This window comes from Hyperolius riggenbachi, chromosome 4 (assembly GCF_040937935.1).
Source record: "Hyperolius riggenbachi isolate aHypRig1 chromosome 4, aHypRig1.pri, whole genome shotgun sequence".
NCBI classification, from domain to species: Eukaryota; Metazoa; Chordata; class Amphibia; order Anura; family Hyperoliidae; genus Hyperolius; species Hyperolius riggenbachi.
In genome coordinates, this window is record NC_090649.1 from 151,751,378 (window position 1) to 151,775,601 (window position 24,224).

At 41.7% G+C, this 24,224-nt stretch overlaps 1 protein-coding gene across 1 annotated transcript in view; it reads left to right on the forward strand.

The window, feature by feature from the left end:
• The window catches only part of LOC137570555 (guanylate cyclase soluble subunit beta-2-like), a 95,399-nt gene that overhangs the window by 45,666 nt on the left and 25,509 nt on the right, over nt 1-24,224 (forward strand). The window contains exons 6-10 of the mRNA XM_068279251.1: nt 5,618-5,787; nt 11,488-11,611; nt 16,184-16,287; nt 18,312-18,528; nt 19,766-20,086. Of these exons, the coding sequence (XP_068135352.1) occupies nt 5,618-5,787; nt 11,488-11,611; nt 16,184-16,287; nt 18,312-18,528; nt 19,766-20,086 (936 nt within the window). The remainder of the gene's footprint in view (nt 1-5,617; nt 5,788-11,487; nt 11,612-16,183; nt 16,288-18,311; nt 18,529-19,765; nt 20,087-24,224) is intronic.

Genomic DNA, 24,224 nt, shown 5'->3' on the forward strand with positions numbered 1-24,224 from the left:
GCTCCCAGTGACCGGCTCCCAGTGTCCCAGGGTCAGGCTCCCAGCATCAGCTCACACCTCAAATGGCGCCCAAACACGTCTGTATCTGCGGACAAAGTCGCCGCCCGCAGTGATGCCACTTGAGGAAGAGCGTGATTGGCCACAAGTATGGAGCGGGCGTGTCTGAAGGCCTCCGAGCGCTGCGATGATTGCCCCATTGATGAAGGAGGCAGGACTGGCGCTTCCGAGATGCAGTTCTTCGCCGGCGCTTCAGGGGGGTTGATTGGCCACAGATTGAGGGGGCGGGACTGGCGAACTATGACGTCCACGGCCGAGGCCGTGCATAAAAACTAAAAATAACACTGAGAAAGTTAAAAATCAGTCTGAAGCCGCGGCCCGCTGTAAAATGTCCTGCGGACCACTAGTGGGCCGCGGACCACAGGTTGGGGACCCCTGCTGTATACTACTGTTCTGATGCCTTTTACTGTATGACACGAACGGTGCATATCATTGTTTGTATGCATGCTACGGTTTTGCAAATCTTTCAATAATACCGTGTTTTTTTTTTTTTTTTAAGTAGGGACAGGTTGCTTTACTTATTCTTATACCAACACTACACTTTTGACAGGACTTTTGGTTAGCCTCCAATTAGTTTTCGGGATTGTCCTTCACAGTGATGGCCCAATAGCAAAATAAAGTAATCATTAGAGCGAACCACTGATGGTCAGTATATGAGCGCCTATTATTTTGGGCTCCCTGTCAAGTATGCATGCATGGCTTTTGAAATGCTTATTTAAATAAAAAATAGAGATGGTCAATGAGATGTTCATTCCTTAAACCATTCCAGATCATTAGCAAGTCTGCACTTGATTGGCTCATTACAAACCGTAGCAAAATTAACATCTCATTGATTGTCTTTATTTTTTTTATTTTTTTAAATCTAGCTTTGTATTAGGAAATAAAATGCAGCAAATGTATAATGCAATTTGTCCTGATTCTCAGAGCCTACATAGGTGTATGATAAATATTTGTAATGCATATCGATGTTTATTGATTGGTTCCTCATAAAAGTTCCTTTAAAGGACAACTGAAGAGAGAGGTATATGGAGGCTGCCATGTTTATTTCCTTTTAAGCAATACCAGTTGCCTGGCAGCCCTGCTGATCCTCTGCCTCTAATACTATTAGCCATAGCCCCTGAACAAGCATGCAGCAGATCAGGTGTTTCAGACTTTAAAGTCAGATCTGACAAGACTAGCTGCATGCTTAAAAGGAAATAAATATGGCAGCCTCGTATACCTCTTACTTCAGTTCCCCTTTAAACTATGATAGAGACATAATACTGTGAAAATTGTAGGAATTAGACTGTGAGCTCCTCTGAGGTCTAGTTAAAGTGAGCTGAAGCGGAAAAAAACTTATGATATAATGAATTGTATATGCAGTACAAACAATTCATAGAACATTAGCAAGGAATTAGCATTAGCAAAGTAGCAAAGAAAAGTGTCTCATGTTTTTATGTTTTCATTTTCAGTTATATAGCTTTTTTTATAATACAGCATCATTCTGTAATATTTGCAGTTTATAAACTATATTCTGGCCCATATGCAGTTAACTTTTTCACCTGAGTTATCTCCTAGGAGATAATGTTCATCTTCTATTTAAACTAACTTTTCAGCATTTTACAATTGAAAAAGTACCCAAAAGTTGGTGAAACAGTACTATCAAATTTATTTTGAGTATCTTCTTGCTTGCTGGAGGCTTGGCATTTTATTTACAAATTTGAAAATATCATCTATGACAAAACTCAGGAGAAAAGGTGAATTACATATGGGCCTCTGGGCCATACCATGCTGGCGAGTTCTTAAAGGGATATTGTAGGGGGGTCGGGAGAAAATGAGCTGAACTTAACCGGGGCTTCTAATGGTCCCCCGCAGACATCCTATGTTGGCGCAGCCACTCACCAATGCTCCGGCCCCGCCTCCAGTTCACTTCTGGAATTTCTGACTTTAAAGTCAGAAAACCACTGCGCCTGCGTTGCCGTGTCCTCGCTCCCGCCGATGTCACCAGGAGTGTATAGCAGAAGCCCAGTATGGTCTGTGTCTGCGCAGTATGCTCCTGGTGCCATCAGCGGGATTGAGGACACGGCAACGCAGGCGGAGTGTTTTTCTGACTTTAAAGTCAGAAATTCCAGAAGTGAACCCGGAGGCGGGGCCGAAGCATCGGGGAGTGGCTGCGCCAACACAGGATGTCTGCGGGGGACCATTAGAAGCCCCGGGTAAGTTCAGCTCATTTTCCCCCGACCCCCCTACAGTATCCCTTTAATTTAGGCGATGGGAGCATCGCCTTATCCCATTTAACTTAAGACAACCCCCCGGGTGAAAAAGAATTCACTTGGGCAATATAATCGCCCAACGAGTTCTTTCCACGCTATCCGATTGTCCTTTTCGTGCCCCCAGTAAGCAATGCTTCCCGGGAGACATGAGTGCTAGCTTAGACCTGAAAAGAGCAGGTCTAAACATGCTAATACATGTGTAGCGCCACTGCATCTAAGGGTTTCCTTTAATAAGGAGACCCTCAGAGCTCCCTGTCGGGCCACTGCACATTTCTGAAGCCCCCCACGTAGCTGCACAGACACCCCACAGCAATTTACCTCCCACTGCTGAACACCCGCCACCTCACGCCGCAAGTTTCCTGTCTTGTATACAGTGTGGGAATCACTGTAATGTCTGTATATCGGAGCCCCAGCAAAGCATCTTTGAAGCTCCCATTGGTCCACTGTCTGAGCCATTTCATTGGCTCAGACAGTGGACCAATGGGAAGCCCCGGCAGGAGCTTTAAAGATGCTTTGCTGGGGCTCCGATACACAGTGATTACAGTGACTCGTACACTGTAATTACACGACAGGAAACTTGCAGCGAGAGGCAGCGGGTGATTAGCGGCAGTATGTATATTGCCAGGGTTGACGGCGCAGCTACATAGGGAGCTTCAGTGATGTGCGGTGGCCTGACGGGGAGCTCTGGGGGTCTCCTTATTAAAGGAAGCAGCGTAGAAAGATGGCGGGTGTGCGCATGTGTGGGGAGCGAAGCCATGGTGCTTAAGAACAGCACCACAGGGGAAAACCTCGTTCCCCATCACACGGAAAAAGGGAGCATCGCTAAGGCTTGCGCCTGAGTAATGCTCCCTAACAATCGGCCATCGCGCAAAGTAAATCGGCAATAGAATTTGATGGTAATCCATGCGCAATGGCAAGGTGATAAGTAGCACGCATCTGCAAGCTACTTATCACCTGGAATATAATATAACCCTCTGTATTTTAAACTATGAAACAGAGTAGGAAAGTTCAAAGGGTCATCATTAGCTCTGCAGTAAAACCTAAAACAAACAGGAAATAGTGAGAGACAGATTGAGATAAGTGCTTCAGAAAATAGCATTGCTCTCTGACTAAATTAGTTGGAGAGCGCAGATAAGCTCTTTTGCATAGATAACAACTTAACTCTTCCTGTACTAGAAACAATATGATACTCATATCTGTGGTACTATTGTTCTTTTTCCTAGCTATACTATACATACAATTCATTATATCATAACTTTACTTTCACTTCAGATTCCCTTTAATGATATGACTATAGACTATGGGAAGTGCTGTAGAATGTGTCAGCACTATACAGGGAGTGCAGAATTATTAGGCAAATGAGTATTTTGACCACATCATCCTCTTTATACATGTTAGCTTACTCCAAGCTGTATAGGCTCGAAAGCCTACTACCAATTAAGCATATTAGGTGATGTACATCTCTGTAATGAGAAGGGGTGTGGTCTAATGACATCAACACCCTATACCAGGTGTGCATAATTATTAGGCAACTTCCTTTCCTTTGGCAAAATGGGTCAAAAGAAGGACTTGACAGGCTCAGAAAAGTCAAAAATAGTGAGATATCTTGCAGAGAGATGCAGCACTCTTAAAATTGCAAAGCTTCTGAAGCGTGATCATCGAACAATCAAGCGTTTCTTTCAAAATAGTCAACAGGGTCGCAAGAAGCGTGTGGAAAAACCAAGGCGCAAAATAACTGCCCATGAACTGAGAAAAGTCAAGCGTGCAGCTGCCAAGATGCCACTTGCCACCAGTTTGGCCATATTTCAGAGCTGAAACATCACTGGAGTGCCCAAAAGCACAAGGTGTGCATTACTCAGAGACATGGCCAAGGTAAGAAAGGCTGAAAGACGACCACCACTGAACAAGACACACAAGCTAAAAACGTCAAGACTGGGCCAAGAAATATCTCAAGACTGATTTTTCTAAGGTTTTATGGACTGATGAAATGAGAGTGAGTCTTGATGGGCCAGATGGATGGGCCCATGGCTGGATTGTTAAAGGGCAGAGAGCTCCAGTCTGACGCCAGCAAAGTGGAGGTGGAGTACTGGTTTAGGCTGGTATCATCAAATATGAGCTTGTGGGGCCTTTTCGGGTCAAGGATGGAGTCAAGCTCAACTCCCAGTCCTACTGCCAGTTTCTGGAAGACACCTTCTTCAAGCAGTGGTACAGGAAGAAGTCTGCATCCTTCAAGAAAAATATGATTTTCATGCAGGACAATGCTCCATCACACGCGTCCAAGTACTTCACAGCGTGGCTGGCAAGAAAGGGTATAAAAGAAGAAAAACTAATGACATGGCCTCCTTGTTCACCAGATCTGAACCCCATTGAGAACCTGTGGTCCATCATAAAATGTGAGATTTACAAGGAGGGAAAACAGTACACCTCTCTGAACAGTGTCTGGGAGGCTCTGGTTGCTGCTGCACGCAATGTTGATGGTGAACAGATCAAAACACTAACAGAATCCATGGATGGCAGGCTTTTGAGTGTCCTTGCAAAGAAAGGTGGCTATATTGGTCACTGATTTGTTTTTGTTTTGTTTTTGAATGTCAGAAATGTATATTTATGAATGATGAGATGTTATATTGGTTTCACTGGTAAAAATAAATAATTGAAATGGGTATATATTTGTTTTTTGTTACGTTGCCTAATAATTATGCACAGTAATAGTCACCTACACACACAGATATCCCCCTAAAATAGCTGAGGCTGCATTTCCACTTGTGCGGTGGGAATCGTTGCGGGAAAAATTCGCATGCGGATGCAAATTTCGCATGCGGGTGTATGCGAATTTTCATGCGAATTTGCATACGAATTCGCATGGCTGACGACGTTTGCGAATTTAACCATGGCAGTGCTGCAGCATACCCAAACTGCAAGCGCATTTCCTATTAAATACATTGTATGCGATTCGCATAGCAGTATGCGGTATGCAAATTCTGATGGCTCTTCCAATGCGAATTTTTTCTGCACAGAAAAACGCAAAGGAATCCTGACAAGTGGAAACAGTCCCATTCACTTGTATTGCTATGCAAATTTGCATGCGAAAAACGCATGCGAATTTGCGATAGTGGAAATGGGCCCTAAAACTAAAAACAAACTAAAAACTACTTTCAAAAATATTCAGCTTTGATGTTAATGAGTTTTTTGGGTTCATTGAGAACATGGTTGTTGTTCAATAATAAAATTATTCCTCAAAAATACAACTTGCCAAATAATTCTGCACTCCCTGTATAAAATCATTTTGTTCTCTGTTTTATATCCTTTAGGCATTATGGGTGCCGTTGCAATGGACTTTTTCAAGACTGAAATTTCAATGGAGATAATCAGTCAGTCAAATGAAGAAGAGAGAACAGGGAAAAAAGAACACATTGTTTTTCTTGTTACCCAGAGATCAATGGTTCCACCAAAATGCAAGCAGCCTGCTCCGAAGAAACCGGTTTGTTAAATATCACTTTTGTATGTTTTACTAATTCATAATGGCACAGGAAATGATTTTAACCCTAGAAAAAGTCACACAATGCTTAAGTAGAACACATGGGTTCTGCATAAAGGTCAGTGCCAGGGAAATAAGTGGATAGGAATTAAAACATGCTTTGTTGGGGCTTCCTCTCATGTGGGGGGAGAATGTGAAATCCATTTCTGAATTTTGGTCTTCAGGAATTAAAACTTGTTTTTTTTTCTTTTAACTGCTGGGGGAATTTTGATAAATGTCTGCCCCTAGGTTACCCGTGTTCCTTTATCACTAATAAAGCAAGTAGCATACCACACGCTACCATATCATTACCCCAATAATGAGCATTGCACTGAATGCATAACATGCACCACTCCCTTAGCATTAGTAACGGTAAACCACTACACCCTGCACCCCTCACCTGCAACATTTGGCAGGCCAGTCTCTCTATGTGTGGGCAGCTAGTACCCCCCCTCCCCCTGGACTAGACCCTAGTTGGATTTTATTCCTGTCTTGAGATATTGTTCATTATCAACTTTCTTGAAGGTGTGTTTTTTTTTCTTTTGAATTCTTTGTGAATAGGTTGGGATTGGAAAGATGGTTTCCAGATTCCAATATAAGTCACCCCTATTTTAATTTCACTCCCACCTCCATCGTGGTGGGACATAAAGGTGGAAAAGGGGCCCCTGTCTGGTATAGCAAGGTGGCTACAAAATGTGGCCGAGTCTGGCAAGGAGATACAGTCACTGCTCTGACTTTAATGGCTACACAGGCTATATCAGATTTCAAGCCGTATTTTGGAATTCCAACACAATCAGCAGTTTACAATCCTGAACTCCTCTCCAGTGAGAACAGAAATGCAATGTTATGTAAAGAAACTTGAATGCAACTGTTCACTGAGATGTTTCAGGACTTTCTTATACTGTTGGAGGTATAGGGTGGCAGAGGAAGCTGGGTCCAGCTATACATTTGTTTCCAGTGGTGTGCATGGGAGATGGAAGTGGAACATTTCATTGATGTAATATGGCTCCTTTTTGATGATGCCATATTTGTTATTTGTAATTATTACAGCCCTAAAGTTCCTCCATGAGCAAGGTTCATTATGTATATTAAGCTATTCAAGAATGTTCATGAAACTATTGCAATGGTGAATTAAATGGTATTAAAATGTTAGTTGTTTGGAGCTAGTGTGCCTTAGAGCCCAATGACTCCCCTGTGGCCATTTTACCGAAAATGACTCTAGTAAAGCAAGAACAGAAGAACATCTCTAATAGCAGGAAATCTGCAATGGTTCTGCTACAGATCTCTAGGATGGTTTGGAAACTGCTGAAGAGCTGCAGTTAATGTATGAACACTTGTGTTAACGTGTGAATCAACTTTACATGACCAGAAACAATTCAGCTATGATAGTGAATCTACTGCACCTGCATCCCTTCATGTTCTGGTTATACTGCTGACCCATCATATAAGAAGCATTCCTAAATGCAATTGCTCTGCTGACTCTCACAGCAGTGTAAGCAGAAGCTGCATCGTTACTGGAATAAACAGCATTTCACACAATATAAAATCCAATCTTGTCTATTACGTCAATGCAGTATAGACTTCTTTACATTTCAGCATCAAAATAAAGGATGCTTTGGAACATGTTTCCCAAAATGTATGTTATTTTTACCTCAACTATAAGGAGAGATACTTCATGACATTAGATAGATAAGACATTTGTGAGACAGAACACATGAGCGATAATTTGTGTGAAAAAAACAGATACAGAGAGATGCAGTAAATCATGAGGTAAGACAGATAAGAGATGAATCATGAGTTAAGACATACTGGTATAATAAAGGGACATAAATAATAAGTTAGGGCCTGTTTTCACTACACGCAAATTCATGTGCATTTTCTGCACATAGATTCGCATATCACATGCAGAAAAAATCTGGACAGCATTGCTACAATTTTTCGGATGCTGCATGGTGTTTTCGTGTGCGATTTTTGCATTAGCGTTTTATTGCGCATATGTCAATTGAGACGAAAGACAAAAAAAAATATCTGTGATTACTCGTGTGAATTCACATGTAAAATAACAGATGCAAACGCATGTGTATTCACATACACATGAGGATAAGGTGTACCTGTGTTTACATGATGAGATAGGCATGTGTATGTACAGTGCCAAGCACACAAGTAACTAGGCTGTGTTCCTTTTTTATTTTTCTACCAGAAAGAGATAAACATTCAGGTATGCACATGAATGTTTCTCTCCAGGTCAGACCCAGTTAGACTAAAGCATAACCCTCACTGATAAAGAATTACAACCATAAAACTGTTTACTGACAGAGAACATGACCCCTGGTAGCAAGGGTGCGGGTGGGAGGAAGGCGGTCCTTTGACTATAAACACTTCCTCCTTCCAGTTTGAAGAAGGAAGTGTTTGTAGTCATGTGATGCGGCTTGGAACGCAGCAAGGGAGGCGCCGTGGGACAGATGAAAGAAGAAGGCTGCTGGGTAAGTTTAACCCCCCACCCCACCCACCCGCTCAGCTGCATTAATTATCAGTTGAAAGTTGAATAAAACTCATTTGGATTTAATCCAGATTTAATCCGTTGCCCATCACTGATGCTGCCTAATTATGTTATTTATGGGAAATTCTGCCTAAATTATGTTATTTTGGGAATATGTCAATTCTCATCATTGCTACTACACAAATGACTTACTGTGATATCTATTTCTTTCTAGCTACATCCACTACGTTTTACACATGTAGGGCTATTGCCAGCATAAACATAAATAAAAGTGACACAAGCATAGCTGAATGCATCATATATTTGGGATTCACTAAATTAAGCTGTATTGTGTTTAAGCTTGGTGTGGCATTCCTTTCAAATTCCTTTCAAATTGGTCATTTATTATAATGAGAAAAAAAGAAAAGCAAAAAAGAAAAACAAGAGGAAATGTACAGCAGCTAAATAGGATGGAGACCACATGTCATTTAATAGACGCCAAGTACTTCAGCACTGTGTAATGGAATCAGCTTTGTAAAACCGTAATCAGTTATGACCACTTTGTATGTACCATTTTGTATGTTTACAAAAAGCAGAATATTTGTTCCTCACCGATATCTTTATGTGAAGTGACCATTGCAAAACCCTCGCACTTACCAGTTAGATATCATTTGTTCAAGAAAAGGCCACACTAAATGCAGGATATCTGGCTGTTTTATTTTTTATTAGATTCCAACATTAGCAATGCAAGAGAAATATGGTATAAAGCAAGCATGGCGGAAAAGCGTTCTGTTTTCCTTAGGGTAATGTAACATTATGCTAATGAGCACGCCTTCCTTCGTCTATACCATATGGAGGAAAGGCTTCCCATGCGCAAATCTGACATCTATCCACAAACGCAGCTTATTTTAAAGACCATGTTTTTACCCAGGAGGCTTAGTCTATATCTGTGTCTGACTCTTTACTTGCTGGGAACTCCTTTCTTTGTCGTAATAAGGTCTATCTTCTATTCTACTTGGAATATAATGTAGCTTGGTTTTCAGAAGGACATACATTTCCTATCTGCATTTTTGCTTTAAAGCAGACCTGAACTCAGGACTTTCTCTCTGCTCTGAACAGCGTAATAAGCTTTCAGGAAAACATTTCCTTGTTACAGCTTATAGAACTCCTACTGAGATTCTGCAGAGTGGTTACTTTTTGATATCCTGGGAGCACAGAAAGGGTTAATTTAAAGAAGGAATCTCGCTGAATCAGTGGTAAAGTAAAAGACCAATCTTTATTTCAGCATTAATGGACAGCACAGGACATGCTAGTTATGACTAAGGAGCCATGTTTCTGCTCCGATACACGTGAGCTATTTTAATGGACAACGCAGTAAAATAACTCACGCGTATCGGAGTAGAAACATGGCTCCTTAGTCATAGCTAGCATCCGCTAGCTATGATAAAGAAGCCATGTTTCTGCTCCGATATGCGTGTGAGCTATTTTCCTGTGCTGTCCATTAATGCTGCAATAAAGATTGGACTTTTACTTCACCTCCGGTGCAGCGAGGTTCCTTCTTTGGGTTGGTATGTTATGGCTTGTCGTTTTCCTGCTCCCAGTGGTATGAAAATGTGGTGGTTGTAGCGACTCATTCTTGGTCTACATGGACACGGAAAGGGTTAACCTCCTCTGTTTTCAATACATATTAGCCAGAATTCAGCAGAGTCGGCAAACAGCTGAAAGCTTAAATTTGACTGCCTCATTACGTACTGAGAAGGGAAGTTTAGACAGGCGGTTCTCTATAAACACACACAGGGTGGATTTCTCTGTGTTCTCCTTGTCTTCTGTTCAAGAGTTCAGTTCCGATTTAAAGTGAATCTTTTCATATTTATTTCCTTTTAAACAATGCAGATTGCCTGACTGTCCTGATGATCCTCTGCCTCTAATACTTTTAGCCATAGACCCTGAACAAGCATGCAGATCAAATTTCTAACAAAAATCTGTCATGTGCGTGCTTCAGACACTGCTGTAGCCAAAGAGATCAGCAGGACTAACAAGCAATCGTTATTATTTAAAAGAAAATAAATATGGCAGCCTCCATATACCTCTCGATTCAAGACCCCTTTAAAAGAAATCATAACAGATATGTTAAAGTAAACCTAAATTAACCTTGACCAATAATACAGCTATAATGCACGACTCACAATGCCCCCTGAAGTGATATGTATGCCTTTTGTTCACATCTGCTGCACCTTGACAGCAATCTGTATACATACACCAGCAGTTCTGGGGTTTCAGCCTGTTGATATGACAGCTTTCCAGTGCCTGTACCTGCTCTCTCAACACTTCCCTACCGCTAACACTAGATGTCATCGTGTAACACCATTACCGCCACATGTATAATTTCATTTACATATCTGTAATATGCCAATCAGGTCTGATCTCTGCTCTCTTTAATCCATTCCATGCCTGCTTCTAACCAGATCACAAATCTGAGCTGATGTACAGATAATGGATTGTGTATTTGAGTCAGCTCACATGTTTGACTAATGCCGTCACAACTATGGGCAGTCTTATTAATGGGAAGAATCGGAGGCATAGAGAGGCGGATAGACAAGCAGAGAGTGCGCACAGCAGAGCTGACGTCTGTGTACAAATTGCTTAGAAAGGGAAGCACATGTAGAACACAAGTAGCCTAAGGGCTCTCAGAACTCTGCAGTAAGTATAAGCAACATTGCGTTATAATTGGATTATTATTCTGGACCTTCAGTTTGCACATTTATGTTCCAAGTTCACTTTTACTTTGTTTTCAAAACATGTTATTAATGTTTATACAAAATTCTTTAATGGGTTTCCCAAGCAGTGGCTGAATAGTGTACGGCTTAAGGGCTTTGGCTTTGACATGGGTGACCAGGGTTCAAATCCTGGCTAGGGTCAGTACCTACTCAGCAAGAAGTCCTTGGGCAAGACTTCCTAACACTGCAGGGTGGCCTCTTGAGTGGCTGCAGCTCTCGAGCGCTTTGAGTCCAAGAGGAGAAAAGCGCTATACAAATGTTAGTATCCTACTAGCTTTATTAATATAAGGATAGATGTGTTGTCATTGTTGAATATTAGAAAATAAGGTATTTGTAAAGAGACTGGGTGACAGTCTTTCTTTATTAATGGAACTTACTATAGCTAAATTATCAACTCTTGTTGTTCAGCTCAATCCTCAGATTGAAGATGCATTTAACAAACTTAGAGACAGAGCCAACCAAGTGTCTGTATGTCCGGTCAAGAAGAAGAACCACTGGGGCACGATACGAGGAATTGTCCAGTTTGGGAGAGGTAATGCTTTTGTTTGTCTTATATGACATAATTATACATTTGTTCTTCTTTACTTTTCTCACAGGTTAACAGTGTGATTTAAAGTCCATTCACACTAATTCACAGGGGTGTTGCTAGGATCCTAAGAGATCTGGGGCACTTTTGGGCACTCCAGCCGGAAAATGGGTGTGGCCATGTACCAGAATGTGGGTGTGGTCATAGGTGAAGCCAAATTTATATGAACTTAATAGCGGTCTAAGTAGACCTGCCCAGCAAAATGTTTGATGAAGCCCCTCTCCATTAATATAAAAAAATGGAGCATATCATATAAATAGGCAGAGTTACGTAAACATAACTATGGAGAGTTACTTCTGAGCTGACTGGTCCAGCTCTCTGATGGGCGGGCTGGCCTGCTGTCAGGTTGTCTGGCAGTCCACCCATAGCATTACCTGACCTTCTAATAGACCTGCTCTTGTGCTCCCATGGTCCTCCCATTGAGGCACCACAACTCCCACCATGCCCCATAGAAGAACCACAGCTCCCAGCATGCCCCTATAAAGGCACCACAGCACCCAGCATGGCACCACAGCACCTAGTATGTCCACATAGAGGCACCAAAGCACCCAGCAACCCCCCAATTAATATTCCACTGCTCCCAGCATGCCTGCCATTGAGGCACCACAGCTAACTCTGTCTGGGTGACATCCAGTGCACCCCAGAATAGATCCGGGGCCCATGCCACTGATCTTTGGGGCTAGCAACACCCCTGCTAATTCATTTTACATGTTTTATTTTTTTCAGAATGTGTTTGTGAATGTGTGAAAACTTTTCCATGGAGTGCAGTGAAAGCCTTCACACTACACGGGGCAGGGCTGGGCCAAGGCGTAGGCTCAAGAGGAGCAAGCCTCTGGGCATCTAGCTGTGAGGGCAGAAATCTCTCCTCTTACCCCCTGCCGTCACTCTCACCTCTCTAAGTTCTTCCGCCGCATCTCTTGCTGCTTCTGCCCAGCACCACGCTGGGTGGGGGGGGGGGGGTATTAGGCTACCTATACTGAGGGGGATCTGCCTACCAATGGCACCAGGCTACTTATACTGCCAGGGAAGTTGGATACCTATACTGGGGGGAGGGGAATCTGGTTACCTTTTTGGAAGGGGGGGGGGACATCTGGATACTTATACTCAAGGCTGGATTTGTACTTTTTCCACCCCAAGTGTGAACAGCTCCCTTGGGTACTAGCTTTCCTTTCTCATGTGTTGCTCCCAATTTGTTCCTTCATATGTATCAACTTCTTTTTCACGATGAGGTGCTCCATTAGGCTTTAGCCGTCCAAGGTCCGGGCCTTGGTGGCCTTTCCAGTAATCCGGCCCTGCCTATACTGGGGGAAGCTGACTGAACGGTGAATCTGACTACCTATACTGGAGGGGAAACGGGTTATTTGTGGCTGAATCTGGATACTTGAAGGGTATGGCTACCTTTACTGGGGTGTAAGGGCCGCTCATTGCAGTCTCTGCTTCTGGTTCTGAAGAGCCTTGTCTCGGCCCTGACACAAGGCTTTTTCTTGCAAATATTTTTTATTACGTTTGTACACAGTTACTGTATGAAGAGCAATATTAGAATTGCAGGGTTTTCACTGAGCATATGTTTGTGAAGCAGAGCTTGTAGAAGAATATTCATCTTAGTTTTACGGCAATAATACACATCTAAATAAGCCTCTCTTGTATACATTTACATAAAGATCAATTCTCTAGAAATCTGGTATAAATAACTTTCTCAGTACGAATCATCTGTTGAATGTTAAACATCAAACTGAGCTCTATAAAGTCATTCAACCAGAAGCAAATAGCATCTGGTATTTCTTGATTCACTGTCAATCAGTGTCAATCAACATATCAGAATAAACCTTTTTTTCATAAACAAAACTTGAACTATGTGTCTCTACTGAACTTTATCATATTGAGATGTGTACTTTAAAGGTACATATTTTTCTTTTTTAACATTCTTGAAGGTGTTAAGGGATGGGGTGGAGCGAGGTAGAGGGTTTACATTACGAATAGTAAAGCTTTTCCTATTACCTTGTAATGCAATCCACACAGAAAGTAATTGCTCACGTAGTCAGTCTGAAACCTGTTACACTCGCTTCCCTGATGATCTATTGGCAAGCCGTTCTTCCAATGTCATCTCCAAAGTTCGGCTGCTCCTCTCCCCTCCAGGCACACTGCTAGGCAGCATGAGCATCATGTTGCTCCGCTCTGTGCTTGGCATGGGGAGTCATGGCACTAGTGCAAAGGTCAGGATTATTTAAACTCTGGCCAAACAACGTCCAGTGCTATTTTGTCTGTCATGCAGCCACAGTGTGTTGCCATACTATTCAGCCTTGTGATAGTTGCAGTGTCACGCCAGCCAGTCCTGTCAGTTTCACTTGTCTTCCAGTCTGCCCTACCAATCCCTCCTGTTCCGTTGTTCTGACCAGCCAGTGCCTCCTGTTCCTCTAGTCCAACCTGCCAATCCCTCAAGTCCATCCTGCCAATTCCCTTGTCTCTTCAGTCCACCCTGCAATCTCCATCTGTCCTTCCATTCCATCCTGCCAGTCCTTGCTGTCCTTCAGACAAGGCAACATTGTAGTTTCAAGTGCTTTCAGTAATTAACTTTTAGATTTTTTTCAAGCCTACTATACAGAATACTGGTGGTTCTGGATCTTCATAATGTAACTGCATGCCTCGAGAAAGTCAGTTGTTTTGTACATTTCGTTGGTCTTCAGTGGTAAAACTACAAATCGTGGGTGCCCCATATACAGTATTTACACTCACTTCGCTCATCCCCCGTGATCACCCCTACAGCTCAGAAGTCCATCAAACAAGGGTCACATAACAAGTGTGGCTACCATGACTCCTCCATAACAATGTGACCACAATGATCCCCCCAACCCAGAACAAGTGTGGCCACAACACCTGCCCTGGTGGGAAAGAGGGGCCTTAGTGTCAGAGTGAGGCCCTCTGTGCTGAACGGTAGGTAGCCTAACCCTAACCCCCCCCCCCACACACACACGCAAACACCCTACCTGATGCCTAACCCTACCCCCCCACCCACACACACACACACACAACACACAACACACACAAACACCCTACCTGATGCCTAACCATAATCACCCCCCCCCCCCCACACACACACATGCTACCTGATGCCTAACCCTAACCCCCCCCCCACACACACACACGAACACCCTACCTGATGCCTAACCATAATCACACACACACACACACACACACACAAACACCCTACATGATGCCTAACCCTAACCCCCCCCACACACACACACACAAACACACTACCAAACACCCTACCAAACAAACTACCTGAAGCCTAACCCTAACCAACCCCCCCCACACACAAACACCCTACCTGATGCCTAACCCCCCCCCACCACACACACACACAACCACCCTACCTGATGCCTATCCACCCCCCTTCCCACACACACACACTACCTGATGCCTAACCCTAAACCCCCCCATGCACAAACACCCTACCTGATGCCTAACCCTAACCCCTCCCCCCCACACACACACACACACCCTACCTGATGCCTAACCACCTCTCCTCACACACACACATACACAAGCACCCTACATGATGCCTAACCCTAACCACCTCTCCTCACACACACAAACACCCTACCTGATGCCTAACCCTAACCACCTCTCCTCACACACACAAACACCCTACATGATGCCTAACCCTAACCACCTCTCCTCACACACACAAACACCCTACCTGATGCCTAACCCTAACCACCTCTCCTCACACACACAAACACCCTACCTGATGCCTTACCCTAACCACCACCCTCCAACACACAAACACCCTACCTGATGCCTAACCCTAACCACCACCCTCCCACACACACACAAACACCCTACATGATGCCTAACCCTAATCACCACCCCCTCCCACACACACAAACACGCTACCTGATGCCTAACACTAAACCCCACCCACACACACACCCACACACACAAACACGCTACCTGATGCCTAACCCTAAACCCCCCCCCCCCCCACACACACACGCACACAAACACCCTGCCTGATGCCTAACCCTAATCACCCCCCACACACACACACACACAAACACGAACACCCTACCTGATGCCTAACCCTAAACATCCCCCCCCACACACACACACACAAACACCCTACCTGATGCCTAACCCTAACCTCCCTCCCCCACACAATCACATTACCTAACCCTAACTACCCCCCCCCCCACACACACATACACACATGCCTAACCTTAACTTCACGCCCAATAACACCCCACCACAAAAATACCCAAAATGTAATTTTTCGGGGCCCGCTATAGGCACCCATTAAAATTTCGTCTGGACCCACTGCCTGCCCAAATTTTCCCCTCAATATTGCTATTACAATGGCTGCCTTTGGCTTCACCTAAACTGTTGACAATAGCGGGCGCCTACATTTCCTACTTCCATTTCTTCTATGCTCGTACTCTGTATTGTTGGAGTCTAGAAATCTGCATACATTCCCACAATGACAAATAAATGGAGCTTATCTGTTTTTCTTCCATTCAGGTAAAATGCTGAGGGGGTTTATGCCGGTGTATCCAAAGAGTCTTTGGGTTGATGTGAAAACGTTTTGTAATGTCCTTCCTTTCCATATAGTGTTTGATGAAGAGGTAAGAGACATTAGCAACTACTCTGCCAGTTTCTAGATTTCTAGGATTCATTATATTTATAAATACGTTTTTGTAAACTGGAATGCCAGTTAACATTTACACAATTTGAATGAGATCTATGCACAGCATCTGTTGTTTATTTGTTTACTTATTCGTTATCCTGTATACGTATAGACTAGATTGCAGCATTTCTGCTGCATGCATTCAGTTTCCATGCAAACTAAAGCAATGCACACACCTTAAATTTACAGTATGTTGGCTGAAGTGATTGTGTTTAGGTATCTTTCAGTGTCACTGACCATCATTTCGGGCAACAGAAGTTTAAAGTGTTTGTTGGGGTTAACAATCATCTTCAAGTTGTAGTTGTGGTTACCATCTTCTTGATCTTAGAAACTAATATTATTTGAATCTGAATGCTTTCTTCCCAACTGGCCCACCTCTGATTTTGGAATCTTGTGAATTCTCATGCTTTTGTCTAAACACAGTATAAAACTTGTTCTTGACTTGTACGATAAGATTTGGCATTGCTGAAGCTCTTCATTTAAAAACAACTTTCAGAAATACTAATACAAATGTACACAATACTGAACTAATTTAGCTTCACTGCTAAATAGTAACCTGTAGTGAGAGTGGTACGGAGGGTGACATATTTATTTTAATTGATTATTTATTTAATTTTAAACAATACCAGTTGCCTGGCATCCTACTGATCTTCTGCCAGATCAGAGATTTCTGACACAAGTTTGACAACATTAGCTGCATGCTTGTTTTAGATGTGTGATTCTGACACTACTGCAGCTAAAGTGATCAGCTGGACTGCCAGACCACTGGTTTTGTTTTAAAGGAAATAATATGGCAGCCTCCATATACCTCACACTTCAGATTCCCTTTAAAGTAAGTTAGTAAGTGATGTAAAACTCAATTGCATCTATGCTTTAAAACATTAAGCACAGCATACAACTACCAACAAACAAGGAAAGACTGTTTTGAAGTCATTGTAAAGGTATGTACGCACCTACGGCTCATATAGATAGATTGAAGGCAGCACTCCGTCCAGTAGCGTAAGTAGGCTGTGCCACGGCTATCCGGTCACCAAGCGGATCATTAAATGTGTAGATATGGAGCCGGCACCATCCAATTATATCATGCTCTTTTATTGAAAGTTCAAAACATCAGAACTATCACATCAAAACGACGTTTCGGGGCGCAGCCCCTTTCTCAAGTTGGTGACAGCCAGAGTACATCTGAAAAGTATACACAATTTATACCCCCACCCATATTCAAAATCACCAATCCTGGGCTGCAACAAGTGTGACAGCCAATCAGGTATCTCAAGGCACTAGACGGACCTGATGGGAAACAGTTATGTATGTAGGGGAACCAATAGGGTAAAGGGATTTCCTTTAATGTTTAAGATGAAATTTGAGTTTCATACCACTTCAAGATGTCTTAAAATGGGGAACTAATCAATAATGCAATATACGTGCATAGTACAGTCGTAATACCTCAGCGGCATTGGTTACTGTCACAAATGGGCCCTCTTATAGTCAGACCAGAATTCAACTCTTTACTATGGTCTCTGACTACAGTACTCTCTCCTTGTAATCCTTGCTTTGTCTCAGTATTTGTGCAAAGGCTAGATGATGACCTCTTTAGTTAATCAGAGAAGGGGAAGAAGAAGTGTCATGGCACGGACAGGAGGGAGTGTGGCCAGGGGCAGGGCAGGAGAGAGCATGTAAGAACAGAAGCTCCATTCAAACTCTTGGAATTTACTGTGGCTCAACAGAGCTTTGCCAGGAACAACCTTACCACCAGACAGGGAGGCACTGACTTCTACGAGGTCACTTTAAATCAAAGCTGAAGTCATTAATACTGATGGATCACTGCTATATTTGACAGTAATATATATTTATCTTCATGAAAAACTCAGAGTATTAGTGGATATGCTGCTGGTCATACCATTATTAGTTATTAGTATGTTACATATCCTGTACTGACATTGTTATTAATGCCCCATTTTTCAGCTGAGAGTGAAGCAGGCGGGGGTGAGCATACAGAGGATCGTTCCTGGTCTTCAGACCATGGACATTCGAGTGGATGATTATTTCAGCACTGTGCACCCTGAGGTCACATTGACCATTACTAATGTTAGAAAGTTCATCAACAGTCAGTTTGTGCTAAGGACAAAACGAGAAATGATGCCAGAGTCTTGGAGGCAGCGCCCAATGCTGGAATTAAGAGGTATTTTCCTTTTCAGACAAAGATATAATTTTAATGGGTCTTCTGTTTCTTGGTTGGCCCTGGATGACAGTTATGTTTTCCACTTTTGATGCTGATATTAATTTGTTTTTCTAGTAATGAATTTCCCTACAAGACAAGGGCTACTAAAATGTAATATGTACTAGTCAGTGATAATGTTTACGCTAATGTATGCGTGCTACCATGCACTAAGTACATCTAGTTCATGTTGTTGTATGTTATAACTTGCATTCTGCAAGAGTACTAGGCTTATCATGGGTGAATTTTAACTGTCGGGTAGGATAACACATGCTAGAGAGCCAGACTGAGTATGTGCACATGTGGTGCACATGCAGTATGGTTACAGTTGTCGCCAGCGCCAGATACTAGCTAAGCAATAGCTGATACTTGAGCAGTTTGATAAGGTGACACACTTTCCAGTGATGTTTTCATAGGCTCTCTCTCATTGATGAACTAGGCATTGCTTATCCCCTTAGGGAACATCCATTTCTTGATGCTTAACCTTAACCACCTTCCCTAAGTTTAAACCCTTCCCCATGTCCAACCCTAAAATTCTACCCCAACATGAACCCCTTCCTGATTCCTAGCCTAGAAAGTGGCTTTTATTTTTGTACCTTTTAGCTTGAGGAGTAGGTTAGGTTTAGTTCCTGAAGGGAGGCTTAGCCTAAGTTGTTTATTCTGTGGAATTCCACCCTCCCCAGAGGATTCTAGAAGCCCACAGATATTTTAACTCTCAGTAAACAACCATGCTGCATATACACCTGCCAGTTTCAGAAAGTAAATCAAGGAGACAGAATATTTTACAATGGGCAAACCCTGACTAAATAATATATAATTGAATTTTGTAAAAAAAATAAAATAAAAAAAAAGCAAATTTATTAATTACTGTATGTTATTTTGACTACAGTTCCTCTTTAATACTAGGTTACAAGCCAAGTTTAGTACTAAATGTATGAGGGCTAAGGCTAATTCCCAGGGCGGAGGGGGTTTGTAACGGGGGTAGTTTTAACTTAGTATATGAAAATTTGGGAGGGAAGAAGGTAAAATGTTTTGTTCATTTATAGGTAAAATAAGGGTTACAGAATGAACCAATATCCAATCAGCTTTGATGAAGAACTTGTATATTTGGTATGCTCTCGGAAAGAGTTTTATATTACAGCCTTTTAGAATAGCACTGTTACATGTATTTCAGATCACTTGTGTGTTGTTTTGTTTTCAGGCCAGATGATATGGATGGAGTCTCTGGAGTGCATGTTATATCTGTGCTCTCCTCTGTTACGTAATCTGCATGAACTGGAAGAGAGACAGATGCACATCTCTGACATAGCACCACATGACGTCACACGAGACTTAATCCTCCTCAACCAGCAAAGGCTGGCTGAGATGGAATTATCCAATCAGCTTGAGAGGAAAAAGGAGGAACTGAGGATTTTGTCTAAACATCTAGAGGAAGAAAAGAAGAAGACTGAAGCTCTGCTCTATGCTATGCTTCCGAAACACGTGGCCAATCTGCTGAAGGAGGGCAAGAGAGTAGAAGCCGGTAATTATATCAGTTATGCTACAACTTACTGGATCTAAACACCTAAAATAACATACACTAAACACGGGTGTCCAAACTGTTTAGACCAAGGGCCATTTCACTATTCTTGTGATTGCTAGGAGGCCACACTTGTCAAATTAAACACATTTTTTTCTTATTGCCCCTGTTTCCTGCAAATTGAACCATACGTACCAGCCATACCATGACTTGTTCCTTGCAGCCTTTCCTCTGGTCCTCCAGGGAACCTTGTCAGACTCACTAAAGACCTAGGTGATATGGCAAGGAACATAGGCCAGATTATCAAATTTAGCTTCATCAGTATGTTTCTTAATCTGGGTTACATCATTGCTTGCTATCCAGTTTTATTGATTCAGTTCTAATTATCTATAATATAGAACTATATAGGGAAGATAGTTTGAAATAGAAAAAAAAAGGGCAAAAATTCAAAAACAGAATAATATTTGTTTATTATACTAGTTTTTTAAAGAGTTAGACAACCAAAATTTTTGGTCCTATGTGACTCGTTATATCCATAATAAATTCAAAATAGAGAAAATGGAGAAAAGAAAAAAACAAAAGAATCGGAAAAACAAAATAAAAGAAAGAAAGAAAAAAAAAGAAAAGGTCTCTGTACTATCTTATAATATGAAATCCAATCAAATTACATTTTAAATTAAAATTAAACCAATTAAAATTTTAGGAACCATTTTTTTGCTCTGGCAGAAAAAAAAGAAGAGAAGCCTTCATTTAAAGAAAAGGCAAGAAACATACTAATATCCCAGCTTCATCATAACAACTAAATGAATCAGTGGTCCACCTTGTGGACAAATGGAGAGCCCAGGGGAGAGCTTTAAATATGCCAAGAGCAGGTGAAAAGTTTTTGCCTATGTTTTATGGGCAGCATCACTTCTTAGGGGTTGATACTTCCAATTGCATAGGGGGAAAAGAACACTCTGGGCTATTATATCACCCATGCAAGTTCCTTACTGCCCAGCAAGGGGCTAAATTGGATTGAATTAGGCGAGAGTCCCACCGTCTAATTTTAGAACTTGGCTGTGCTTATTGATTGCGAGTTTGTTAATTGCATAGGCCCAAGGGAGTGGGGAGGGTCTTGAACTGATTCATGTGCATCCATTGCTGTTAGCTGCATGCAATTAAATAGTGGTAAGGGGCCACTGGAAAAGGCAGACAAGACTTTGGACACTGCTGCTATATGCCATACACTCACTTTTAAAGTCTGCCTGTTTATCCAGAACTGATGCTACAAGTACCCTTTACAGCAAAATTCTACCTTTTGTTGAAAAAAAAAATCTCTTCAATTCAGCCCTGCAAGCGGCTAAGCTACACCGCTTACCTTGTATGTATGTACTGGAATGCAAATGCTGAGCAGCTTCACACTGACCGGAACAGAGTGTAGTTAGACTGGGAGAGTGAGAGCTTCCCGCCACTCATTCAGTTTGTGCAGGTGTGGAAAATAAGCAACAACTGTTCCTGGTGAGTGCAGCTAATTATTTACGCAAGTGCAGTAGAATTTAACTTTAATGTTACCAAAATACAGGCCTTTTCATGAAGAAATTGATATTATTCTCCTATCTATTACCTAGTCATGCTGTATGACTTAAATGCAATCTGACAATTTATGGTGTACTAGAAGACCCTAGTGCATGCTGGGAAATCTCATGGTTCACAAAATGTCATGAATGCCAGTCTCTCTGCTGCATGAATTTTAAAAAAAAACTATATAAAAGAATACTGTATGTAAAACAATACACTGAAGTGTTTGAATAGTGAGATAACTGATTTTTAAATAGGGAAAGACAGAATAAATAAAGCATCTCTAACGCTTATTACAGGTGTAACGATATGACGGGTCTGGTAAGACTTAATTTATTGGCCTTGTTCCGCGTACATTGCTGATTGGTCTTTTTTAGCAGTATAAGTTATTTATAAACTAACAGAGTTGGATTCCTTCTAGAGACAAATAGTCATTGGTATACCCACACATGCATATTAGATTTTATTAGAGATGTCACATTTAATTTATCGGGAATCAGTGGGAATTAGATCTGGAAAGATTCATAGTCCGATTATCTTGCCCAGGCACATTGCCGTTACACTTGCTTTTCCTATTATGCCTGGAAGCTGCTTCTATTAATTATGTGTGAAATTTCTAATATTTGTCTTCAAATGAATCCATAACATCCAAAGGAGCAATATATAGAGCAGTTTATCAGGCTGACTGGCTGTTGGTTAGAAGTCTGGGGGCTGGGATTGTTAAAGGGACAGTTCTTCTGAATCAGACACATTAAGATCCGGAAGGGTAAAGGAAAACTATTATTAAGCAAAGAAATTTAGACAAGCATATAACAGAGTTGCAGTGCTAATTTACAGAGTATAAGGGTATCTGAACTGAGAGGCTGCCATCTTTATTTGCTTGATTTAAATGCTATACTGTTTGGCTGTGTTGCTGATGTTTTTGACATTTGATTTCTGTATGTTAATATTTGTATACATATTTTGGGTCAGTGTACAGCACATTTGTACAGCATCCGGACCTGACAGGCCATAGTCCTCATAGATGCGTGCAAGGCTTTTGATTTTTCTTCCCTGCAACAGTTGTTCATGGTTGTTTTAGGAGAAATTCTAGTGTGGATACAGGTATTGTCAGTGTAGACGATTTTCACTTCAATTACCAATTAGGGCAGAAAATATTTGGCTAACGCTTTTGTATTTCCTTAGAGGGGCACCTCCTACTTGTCTTTATCCTCCATCAGACAGAGCACACTGTTTGGCCAGTAGACAACCAGGGAATAATAATTTCTAAAACTGTATAATTGTTTCTAAAACTGTTCCCTATGCTTTCTCAGAAAAAATTATTTACATTTCAACTTTTTGCACCACAACGAGCAGCGATTCTCACCTATGTTACACATAATGGTTTTTCAATAAACTTACTTCATATAAAAAAAGTTTATTTTTATGTTTTGACTCCTCAATTAAAATTTTTAATTATCCTATGTTAAATAAAACCATAAACAATCGTTTACTAATTTATATTACATAAACAAAATGGGGGATTAAGGTTAGGCTCCCTCCAAGGGGGGTTAAGATTAGGCCCAGTATTGGGGGTCTTAGGGTTAGGCATCGCCAGAGGGGTTAAGGCTAAGCACCACCAGGGGGTCTTTGGGTTAGGCACCACAAGTGGAGTATAAGGTTAGGCAACACCATGGGGGTCTTAGGGTTAGGAATCACCAGAGGGAGTTAAGGTTAAGGTTGGGCACCCCCGGAGGGGGGGTGTTTTAGGGTTGGGCACCACCGGGAGGGCTAAGGTAAGGCACCACCAGGGGTTCTTAGGGTTAGGCACCAACATGGGGGGATGGCTAGGTTGGGGCACCAACAGGGGAGGGTTCTGCATGAGAGTAGGGAGAGATTATGTTATATTAAATATCGGTAAGTATTAAAGATAGTTTACTATATGAATGAAGTAGTACAGTATCTCTAAATTAAACAATATTTTATCACTTTTACTGGTATCCATTTTAGTAAATGTAAAAATAGAGATTAAAGTGGGAAATAGTAGAATATCAGTGTTATAAATGATATTTTTTGGCATATTTCATTTTACCAAACGATAACGTTAATATTGTTTATATCTGCCGCTCTTTTTAACTGGGGCCTTTATTAAATGTACACACTTAAAGGGTACCTGAACTAACTTCTTCCTCTGATATTAAGGTACAATGTACCTATATATTCAAGGAGGCACTTCATTCTGGTATTATTTCAAGGGGACTATGAGCTCTCTCTCTTCTAACAACTTTGAATCAGCTAGTCTACTCACACTAGAAGTACAGAGTTTTCTATGCATCCTGTACGTGATATGCAGGTATAATAAAACGGTGCTAACATAAAAGTACAGACTAGGAGAACATTTGTGTGTGTAGTTTTGGCTTTAAATTCTGATGAAATTATTAAAATAAATGCAGTTTTAAATGGAAAATAGATTTCACGGATGAGTGATAGCATTGAAGTGCTTTCAACTTTATTTAAAAGACAAGTATTTACACATATCTGCCAAGTTATTAGTTTACTGAATATTAATTAGGCCGTACAAAACATACATATGAAAATGTGCAAT